Source organism: Salvelinus sp. IW2-2015, linkage group LG24 (genome assembly GCF_002910315.2).
Source record: "Salvelinus sp. IW2-2015 linkage group LG24, ASM291031v2, whole genome shotgun sequence".
Lineage (NCBI taxonomy): Eukaryota > Metazoa > Chordata > Actinopteri > Salmoniformes > Salmonidae > Salvelinus > Salvelinus sp. IW2-2015.
Genome location: NC_036864.1, coordinates 6,589,933 through 6,601,417, shown reverse-complemented (window position 1 = coordinate 6,601,417; position 11,485 = coordinate 6,589,933). Strand labels below are relative to the sequence as shown.

Sequence of the window (11,485 nt, the reverse complement as noted above, 5' to 3'; positions counted from 1 at the left end):
CACTGTAGAATCTATGCCAAGGTGTACTGAAGCTTTCTGGTTTGTGTTGGCCCAACGCCCTATTAAGACACTATGTTGGTGTTTCCTTTATTTCGGCAGTTACAAAGTCGACGTTTAGTTGGAGTCATTAAAACTCGTTTTTCAACAACTCCACAAAATCTTGATAACAAACTAATGTTTTGCCAAGTCGGTTAGGACATCTACTTTGTGCATGACACAAGTAATTTTTCCAACAATCGTTAACAGACAGATTATTCACCTTATAATTCACTGTATGACAATTCCAGTGGGTCAGACGTTTACATACACTAAGTTGACTGTGCCTTTAAACAGCTTGGAAATTCCAGAAAATAATGTCATGGTTTAGAAGCTCTGATAGGCTAATTGACATCATTTGAGTCAATTGGGATGTACCTGGATGTATTTCAAGCCTACCTTCAAACTCAATGCCTCTTTGCTTGACATCATGGAAAATCAAAAGAAATCAGCCATGACCTCAGAAAAAAAATTGTAGACCCACAAGTCTGGTTCATCCTTGGGAGCAATTTCCAAACGCCTGAAGGTACCACGTTCATCTGTACAAACAATAGTACGCAAGTATAACACCATGGGACCACGCAGCCGTCATACCGTTCAGGAAGGAGATGCGTTCTGTCTCCTAGAGATGAACGTACTTTGGTCGAAAAGTGCAAATCAATACCAGAACAACAGCAAAAACCTTGTGAATGTGCTGGAGGAAACAGGTACAAAAGTATCTATATCCACAGTAAAAGAAGTCCTATATCGACATAACCTGAAAGGCTGGTCAGCAAGGAAGAAGCCACTGCTCCAAAACCGCCATATAAAAGCCAGACTACGTTTGCAACTGCACATGGGACAAAGATTGTACTTTTTGGAGAAATGTCCTCTGTCTGATGAAACACAAATAGAACTGTTTGCCATAATGACCATTGTTTGGAGAAAAGGGGAGACTTGCAAGCCGAAGAACACCATCCAACCGTGAAGCACGGGGTGGCAGCATCATGTTGTGGGGGTGCTTTGTGCAGGAGGGACTGGTGCACTCACAAAATAGATGCATCATAAGGGAGGAAAATGATGTGGATATATTGAAGCAACATCTCAAGACATCAGTCAGGAACTTAAAGCTTGGTCACAAATGGTTCTTCCAAATTGACAATGACCCAAGCATACTTCCAAAGTTGGGGCGAAATGGCTTAATGACAACAAAGTCAAGGTATTGGAGTGACCATCCCAAAGCCCGACCTCAGTCCTATAGAAAATTGTGGCAGAACTGAAAAAGCGTGTGCGAGCAAGGAGGCCTACAAACCTGACTCAGTTACACCAGCTCTGTCAGGAGGAAATGGCCAAAATTCACCCAACTTATTGTGGGAAGCTTGTGGAAGGCTACCCGAACGTTTGACCCAAGTTGATCAATTTAAAGGCAATGCCACCAAATATTATTGAGTGTATGTCAAATTCTTACTTCTGACCCACTGGGAATGTGATGAAAGAAATAAAAGCTGAAATAATTCATTCTCTCTACTATTATTCTGACATTTCACATTCTTAAAATAAAGTGGTGATCCTAACTGACCTAAGACAGGGAATTTTTACTTGTATTMAATGTCAGGAATTGTGAAAAACTGAGTTTAAATGCATTTGGCTAAGGTGTATGTAAACTTTCRACTTCRACTGTATGCCYGCGCCTCGCATACACACAGTTATGTACTGTATCCATCTCCTCCCCATCAAACCCCCATAAGTCCACAGGTAATCACGCAACACAGCCCATGACGAAATGACCTATCTATCATGTGAGGTGTTTTTGCAGGTTAACTCTYATCAAACACTGTGCATGAGCCTCAGAATCAATCAGCACAATACACCTTATCCTTACCGCMTGCCCGGTTTGTATGCCCCTCTCACTGTGTCCTGATTAGCTGAGTTAGAGAGTTCGCTAGCTAAGGGTTAGCAGCACATGGCTCAGCAGCCTTAAACAGATACTAATCAATACAGGGCCCAGGAGGGCTGCAGACGTGGGAGACCCAGTGCTCTTTGAAGAAGGAGCCCCACTGCAGCACAGCACAGAACACAGGCCTTTTGAAGTACACCCTCTCTGGAAGATAACCTTGGGTTGGGTGGACAGGACCAGGAATAGAACAGGAGATAGGCAGGGTGGGTAGATTTTGCTCTAACCCAGCTTGAACACAACACGTTTAACTGAYAGTGAGAGGGCGATCTCTCTGTGTCTCTGTTCTGCTTCCTCGCTAGTCTCCACCTCGGGGGGAACATGCCCGTGTGTGTGTCGCRTGCGTGTAATATGATGGTGTTCTATCATGCATGGATGGTATTCTGAGATGTGTCTGGAGGGATGGACGGAATCTTTCAGTCAGGTCACATCGTCTCCCCCCTTCCCTCCAACCACTACATCAACAGCTACTCTAGGAACACTTATGAGATACTGCTCTCAGCCACCCTCTCAGGAGTCTAAGGGTTAATTATGGGAGAGCCACAGCCTCATATTGTTGAATTATTCAGCCTTTCCCTGTGCTCTATGTGAGTAATACAGACTGACATCAGGCATCCAGAGGTTTTACCAGCYGTCTCTTAGGTGCCTGTGAACATGTGACCAAGAGGAAGAATCCATCATTTAATGAGAGAGGCAGATGGCACCCTAAAGGGCTCCGGTCAAAAGTAGTGCACTATGYAGGGAATAGGTTGCCACTTGGAAGCAGGCCAGCTACAGTAGCTGTTGAAGAAAAGTTAGCCTACCGATAAGGGACTTCMTCCACTCTGGGGTTTGAAAGGTCTGTGAGACTTTAGCCATTCAGTCAAAGTAGGCCTCACTTATTTTTTTGCCCAGAGTGAATTGCCCAAAATAAACTGAAAAGATTCACTRACACACTACAGTAAGTGTGCAGAARARGTTMTCTTAGCATTTCAGTATTTTAGATAATTCTGCACAATAGCAGCATGATCAGATGAGGGATAGATTCCCAGCCAACTRCMCTATACCCTACAGTGGTCAAGACATAATGCAGTGGGCTAATGCTCTTTCCTAATAGACCTAAGTCRTTCTCCTCGCTCTGAGAGTCAATGATAGACGGTCAGTAGCTATACCGTAACTCACACTAATGCTTTAGCATAGACATGCAGACATGGATCCATTTGCTTCCTGTCAAGGTAAGATCCAGGTAGCAGTGGCTCTTGGACACTGTTCTAGGATCAGCTTACCTTCCCACACATTCTAAAATTARCCATGGGGCCTTAGAACAGAAAACTGACCTGGGATCAGCGTCTRGGGACAACTTGATTATATACAGTATACTCTGTCAAGATAGAGAAGGACGCATCCCATTGGTTGTTTGTGTATGACATCATGGGCGTTGAGCGTCGGGCGTTTCTGATTTTGCCTGACTGCAGTGCTAATGCACGCTGAATTTATCATCATATTTACAATCAACCGCAAAACCCTTCCCCCTACTTCCCCTTTAAACAGTCCTTGCGTCCAACGCGTGACCATAAAACCCTTCCCCATTTTAAAACCCCCTTCACAAGGGTCACACATGAATCACTCATCTCTCAATGCAAGAACAGAGACAAGCAGAGAGACAATGTAGCACAACAAGCTCATTACACTATCACTGATAGCCTAGGGTTGAACAATATAAAGACTATTGGACCAAGTTAAAGGATGGCGAGACGGATGGATTTAGGAAAATGCTGTTGGTGAGAATATAGTCGACAACACAGCAGTACTGTAGGCGGGTTAGGGCCACAAAGGTGTGTGTGTAATATGTATAGCAGAGAGGAATAAGGGGCAGACATAGATACAGGTGTGTGTATGTGGCATGATGTAATGTGTGTGTAATGTATAGCTATAGAGTGAGGGAGGCTTTACAGGCTTAGATAGAGGAATGTATAGCAGAGAGGTGTAGATAGCCTGTTTACTCTACCCAGCTCCTCCCAGACACTGGTGCACTTTACACAGGAAATGGAAAACGCTCACTTCAAGCACTCTTAACAGTTACTGATATTCCCTCATCACTTCCTCCCTGGCCTTATACTCTCTCCATCTCTCTCTCTCTCTCTCCATTTGAGATTGAGTTTGCTAAATGAAGTAGCTCTGTAAACATACAACACAGTACGTATACAGTGAGCTCCAAAAGTATTGGGACAGTGACCCATTTGAAGTTATTTTGGCTCTGTACTCCAGCACTTTGGATTTGAAATGATACAAGTGGAGACTGTCAGGTATTGGGACAATGTCACTTAAATGTGTATTAAAGTAGTCAAAACTGTAGTATTTGGTCCCATATTCCTAGCACACAATGACTATATCAAGCTTGTAACTCTACACATTTGTTGGATGCATTTGCTGTTTGTTTTGGTTGTGTTTCAGATGATTTTGTGCCCAACAGAAATAAATGGTAAATAATGTACCATGTAGTACAGTGAGCTCCAAAAGTATTGGGACAGTGACAATTCTTTTGATTTGGCTCTGTTCTCCAGCACTTTGAAATGATACAATTACCACGAGGTTAAAATGCATGCTGTCAACTTTAATTTGAGGGTATTTTGTGTTTCAGATGATTTTGTGTTCAGTAGAAATAAATGGTCAATTATGTATTGTGTCATTTTGGAGTCTCTTTTATTGTAGAATATGTTTCTAAACACTTCTACATTAATGTGGATGTTACCATGATTACGGATAATCCTGAATGAATCGTGAATAATGATGGGTGAGAAAGTAGTGAGTTGTGCGTTGTGAGAAAGTTGTGTACCCCCACAAAAATGCTAACCTCCCCTGTTATGGTAATGGTGAGAGGTTAGCATGTCTTGGGGGTATGATATTTGTGCATCTGTAACATTCTCACTCATCATTATTCAYGATTAATTCAGGACTATCTGTAATCATGGTAGCATCCACATTAATGTACAAGTGTTTAGAAAACTACTATATTCTTATTTACAATAAAAGCGACTCCAAAATGACACAATACATAATTGACCATTTATTTCTACTGAACACAAAATCATCTGAAACACAAAATACCCTCAAATTAAAGTTGACGCATGCATTTTCAACCTTGTGGTAATTGTATCATTTCAAAGTGCTGAGAACAGAGCCAATCAAAAGAATTGTCACTGTCCCAATACTTTTGGAGCTCACTGTACTACATGTTGTACTATAACTCTTTGAAACTACTTCCAAGAACAACTTAATGCACCATTTCCTGGATGGAGTGAGTGTACGTTACGTTCCCAAGTAAATAAATAACATGAGCGGGACCAAATATACCTCCCTTCAAAACCAATCTAATGGGCTACTGCGGACAGGCTGTTAACATCAAGCTGTCAGTAGATCTTATTGCCAAGGTGTCCTTCTGGGTCCTGTCCTTGTTAACCATGGCTATTAGATTATACCAGGCCTTCTGAAGAACTCAATTACCTAATGATTATATTAACACCAGGAGTCAATCTACATCTAGTTTTAAACTAACAAAATTACTTAAGACGTAAAGCAAGAAGCAGACTTGTCACTAGGTTAATGTTGAATTAGAGAATGTTGTGTTTAAATTCGGTTTAAATTTGGCTCAGGAAATTATCTAGCATTAAAACTTGATAGTGCTTAGAACACTGACTCCTGCTACCTGTACGCTGAGGAGATCTTGTAGGTGCTTGAGTTGATAATTAACAATCAGCTTGTACATTCCCATGAAATGAAACTGACTGTCTAGCCACAACACTACCATGATGAAGCAGAGCATGCTATGATGAATCATTTTATGACACAGTCTCTCTTTTTCCCTTTCATCCAGTAAGCTCAGAGAGGACACGGTGGTCACGGTGGACTGTTTCCAGTAAAGCTCAGAGATGGGAAACCGGTGGTCATGGTGGACTGTTTCCAGTAAAGCTCACAGAGGGAACACGTGGTCACGGTGGACTGTTTCCAGTAAAGCTCAGAGAGGGAACACGGTGGTCATGGTGGACTGTTTCCAGTAAAGCTCACAGAGGAACACGTGGTCCGGTGGACTGTTTCCAGTAAGCTCACAGAGGGAACAACGGTGGTCACGTGGACTGCTTGTCCAGTAAAGCTCACAGAAGGAACACGGTGGTCATGGTGGACTGTTTCCAGTAATGCATCACGAGAGGGAACACGGTGGTCACGGTGACTGTTTCCAGTAAGCTCACAGAGGGAACACGTGTTCGGTGGACTGTTTCCAGTAAAGCTCACGAGAGGAACACGGTGGTCATGGGACTGTTTCCAGTAAAGCTCACAGAGGGACATGGTCATGGTGGACTGTTTCCAGTAACTCACAGAGGGAACACGGTGGTCATGGTGGACTGTTTCAGTAAACTCACAGAGGAACACGTTGGTCATGGTGGACTGTTTCCAGTAAAGCTCACAGAGGGAACACGGTGGTCACGGTGGACTGTTTCCAGTAAAGCTCAGAAGGAACACGGTCAGTGACTGTTTCCAGTAAGTCAAGAGGGAAACAGGGTCAGGTGGACTGTTTCCAGTAAAGCTCCAGAGGGAACACGATGGTCACGGTGACTGTTTCCAGTAAAGCTCACAGAAGGAACACGGTGGTCATTGGTGGACTGTTTCCAGTAAAGCTCACAGAGGAACACGGTGGTCATGGTGACTGTTTCCGTAAAGCTCACAGAGGAACACGGTGGTCATGGTGGACTGTTCCAGTAAAGCTCACAGAGGACACGGTGGTCCGGTGGACTGTTTCCAGTAAAGCTCACAGAGGGACAACGGTGGTCAGGTGGACTTTTCCAGTAAAGCTCACAGAGAGAACACGGTGTCTGGTGGACTGTTTCCAGTAAAGCTGATCACAGGGGAACACGGTGGTCATGGTGGACTGTTTCCAGTGAAAGCTCACAGAGGGAACACGGTGGTCACGGTGGACTGTTTCCAGTAAAGCTCACAGAGGGAACACGGTGGTCACGTGGATTGTTTCCAGTTAAAGCTCACAAAGGAACACGGTGCGTTCACTGTGGACTGTTTCCAGTAAAGCTCACAGAGGGAACCACGGTGGTCACGGTGGACTGTTTCCAGTAAAGCTCACAGAGGGAACACGTGGTCAGGTGGACTGTTTCCAGTAAAGCCTCACAGAAGAACACAGGTGGTCATGGTGGACTGTTTCCAGTAAAGCTCACAAGAGGGAACACGGTGTCATGGTGGACTGCTTTCCAGTAAAGCTCACAGAGGGAACACGGTGGTCACGGTGGACTGTTTCCAGTAAAGCTCACAGAGGACACGGTGGTCAGGTGGACTGTTTCCGTAAAGCTCAGAGAGGGAACACGGTGGTCATGGTGGACTGTTTCCAGTGAAAGCTCACAGAGGGAACACGGTGGTCACTGTGACTGTTTCCGTAAAGCTCACAGAGGGAACACGATGGTCACGGTGGACTGTTTCCAGTAAAGCTCACAGAGGGAACACGGTGGTCATGGTGACTGTTTCCAGTAAAGCTCAAGAGGAACACGTGGTCACGGTGGACTGTTTCCAGTAAAGCTCACAGAGGGAACACGGTGGTCAGGTGGAGGCTGTTCCAGTAAAGCTCACAGAGGGAACACGGTGTCACGGTGGACTGTTCCAGTAAAGCTCACAGAGGAACACGGGGTCATGGTGGACTGTTTCCAGTAAAGCTCACAGAGGGAACACGATGGTCACGGTGGACTGTTTCCAGTAAAGCTCACAGAGGAACACGCGGTCAGTGGACTGTTCCAGTATGAAGTAGCTAAAGTTAGCTTTCCTTCTGAACTGAACCTTGGTCTAAATGGCAATGAGGAACAGAGTTAGCCAGCTCACAACACATCAAGAAAAACCTAAAGAAGTGGATGTTTGTAACTTTACAATTTAGCAGGTACCAACCCTGCATACTGCCATACTCCCAAGTATAACTCTGCACCCCAAAGCCAACTGTCAGCCCCATAAACCAATCAAAGCTCAGATTCAGTTTACGAAGTGACAGTTCATTCAGGTACTTCAGGTCCTAGGGAAGCTGATGAGGCATTTCTAGCTACGATGAGCTTTTCCCTGCTACACCAACTGGACCAGACCACCGTGTGAAAGACTACTATCCACAGGACAGTAAAGTAGGAAATCTACCTGTTCTCAAAGTGGTAAAAGAAACTCTTATACAGCGACGTGAGATAACTGTCAACAAACGGTCCAATCTAGATAGATCATTCTGCGATCAGTATAGCCCTTTCCCCAGCAGCAGCGGTATGCCTGAGAAACCTAGTGATCGAAGGAGTTAATTGAGATTAAATTAGGTATTGAGCTGACTGATGGAAACCTATAACCAGATGAAGACTTTCTTTAAGGATCAGTGGCATGGCCAAGGGGGAGAGAGGGAGAGGGTGGAGAGGAGGGAAGGGGGACAGACAACAATAGAGAGAGAACTGGGGGTGGTGTAGCAAATGGGGATGTGTGAACTTTACTCCTCAGCCTGAAGTGTCCCCACTCGCGCCGGTGAATAGATAGCTTTTCAGCAAGCAGTGTGATGYCCTTCACAGTATCACAGAAAACAGAATGAGGTGGGGGAAGAAAGAGAGGGGGAGATAGAGAGAGTGGAAGATGGGGTACTACAGCAAATGCTGAGCTGATTGACGTCTAAATACACATGGTTTAAACTGCATATGACATATACAGAGTGGACAGGACAAGTCACAGGCATGCCTTCATTATTGGCTGCCTACACCATGTCCAAACCAATCTAACAGCGCTTCAGAATGTCTGCCAGGTCCACACACACACACACACACACACACACACACACACACACACACACACACACACACACACACACACTGACCTTCAGTTACTGTAAATGCATTGTCAGCTGCCTACAGACACACCCGTCTGTATTATAGCTAACAAACCAGTGAATGAATACTGCCATAGGGTTCCATACGGCAAAGAAAATACTGTTTGTTGCAGATCGACAGAGTATTTGTAAAAAATGTATTACACCTTGGCACAGTGTAGATGAGTAATGAAAAGATGAGTAATTTTTATGTATTTGGTAATACACTTGGAAAGTTCTAATACAATTATTATTATTAGAATAAAATTCTAATACACTGACTCAAATACACTCCCATGCATTTACCCAGGTATTTGAAAATAGTATTTGAAATAAGTATTTGCTTGACTATTTGGTTTATACAAATAATCATTAAAATACAAAAAAGTACTTGTTTTTGGTTGTGGATTTGAAAATGCTTACATTCGGAAAATACTCAAATACTCCGATTTTTTAAAACTTTTACGCCATATATATACAAATACACATTTATTTGAACCCAAGTCTGATGGAGAAATATGTATTATGATTATATGTAGTGTAAAGGTGAAAAGGCTTGCTTTGATTAGACCAGTAATATAGAATTCTGGTTAAATCAAGTTCTGTCAGGCTTGATGATGCCCTTGATTTGCTTTGTAATCTTATTTAGTTTTTATATCAAACTCTAGTGAATTTAAAAATACTGACTGATTTATTGTGAAGCACGTGTTCACTGGGAACAATCAGAGAAAAAGATGTGGGGAAGAAGAGAGACAGACACCAATTCTGAACAGAGAACAAAGGATATGGAGAGGAGCGAGAGAGAGAGAGGAGAGAATAGGAGAATAGAGGACAGAGAGAAGAGTGAGAGAGAGAGGAGAGAGGAAGAGGAAAGGAAGAGAGGATAGGAGAGAGCACTGTCCGACTCTGATGATTTTAGAGGTGTGACTCTTAGAGCAGGACATGACTAACAAATGTGGGTGTGCCACTGAGTGAGTCTGCCAGCCAGATAGATAGTGCCACTATAGTACACCATTCCCTAAGTACTGTATAGCGTWCACAATGTTTCACAGACCTACTTTTTGAATAGATGGTTAACACTTCCCCCCATTGGTGTTCAAGTGTATTGCAGAATTCAGTATCTCTTAAAAAATCTGTTTATAGAGGCATGCAAAAGCTGTTTGACACATAATTAACAACCCCCACCCAGGCACGCAAAGTAGCCTACCACAACAAACATATGATATTCCATTGCACCAAAATGCGCATCAGTAGCACACCTTGGAAAGTCCATACCTGCGAGTCAGACTTGCGCATAGCATCAAGTTACTACGCTACTCCCTGCTCGGACAACAAAGCCCTCTCCGTCCCCTYCCAGTTCTCTGCTGAGGCCTGTGTATCTCTGACAGACTCAGATCCGCTGCGGGGTGTCTGACTGGTGCCAACTTCTGTGGATGAGGCGGGGGGCCCTGCCCAAATCTCGCTGACATCACCCATCCCTTAGAAGGGATGTAGTCTACCCGCTTGGGGCCGAATGAAGATGGATTTGGAGGCTAACTAATAAATGCATGTTTACGAATACATTTCCAGGAAGCACTGAACTTATATCACATGGGCCAATGTTTATGGTTAAMTTAGGGTGTTATTTAATAGCGTGTTTTAAGTGGTTGATACCTCTTGTAGCTGCTCCAGCTCCTGTCGGAGCSCCTCTTGCTCGGCCTCTAGATCCGAATATTGCTGCTTCAGGGTCTGGTTCTCCTCCAGAACCACCAGACCGCACTCCGCAGCCCGGATCTTCTCCCGGTTCGCCTCCGCTAGCTCACGGGTCAAACGCTCCACCTCTGCCCGGCACTGCTCCACCGTCTCCCCGCATCCTCCTCCAGCAGCCATCGCCCTCCCTCTCTTCCCCTTCTYTCCTCTCCTCCTCRCCCCTGCGTCAGATGGGCAGAGAAGCGGAGGAAGAAAACAGATGTAGCSTACCSGACAACAATCTCCTCACCTCCTCCGTTGGAAGGAATCAACCGAGGAGTTTAAAAACGCATGAAAAGGGCGTTAACATCCCCGGAGCGAAATGATTGTGAACGAGAGATGAATCCCTCCATCGCTGATATGTTGAATTGAACGGTTTCCCCTCTAGGCGTAGGGTCCAGCATCATCCCCTTTCCTCTTCTTTTTTTGCTTATTCATCGGGATGCGGACGCCATCTCTCTCTATTGCCATGAAGCAGCGGCAAGGTACACACAACTCTCGCYTATCCGTCTGATGCCTGTGGCTGTGACGTCGACCGTTCACCGGCACATCTCTCCCTCTGCYGTACGGTATGAATACTGCCCGTCACGCTGGGTTGGCCCACAGACAAGGAGGACCATGTTTATGTTGACGATGACATCTGTTGCTTTTACACTCTTTCTTCACCGTTGGTGATCACGGATTATTACTAAACKAATGTGGCAAGAAAGCTATAGGCCTAATCATTTGTTTTATACCATCCCCCTACACCAGGGGTTCCAATCATTTTCACCCAAGGATCCCTGATATATCTGATCCCTATATATACAGTTGAAGTCGGAAGTTTACATACACTTAGGTTGGAGTGCATTAAACTCGTTTTTTCAACCACTTCACAAATTCTTGTTTAAGAACTATAGTTTTGCCAAGTCGTTAGGACATCTACTTTGTGCATG

General features: G+C 44.4%; 1 protein-coding gene across 1 annotated transcript in view; it reads right to left on the bottom strand.

Annotated features, from left to right (window-relative positions):
* LOC111951344 (protein bicaudal D homolog 1) overlaps positions 1-11,089 on the bottom strand; it is a 46,218-nt gene extending 35,129 nt beyond the window's left edge. Inside the window, exon 1 of the mRNA XM_023969401.1 lies at positions 10,476-11,089. Coding sequence (XP_023825169.1) covers positions 10,476-10,691 — 216 coding nt within the window. The 5' untranslated portion in view covers positions 10,692-11,089. The remainder of the gene's footprint in view (positions 1-10,475) is intronic.
* Between the last annotated feature and the right edge of the window lie 396 nt (positions 11,090-11,485).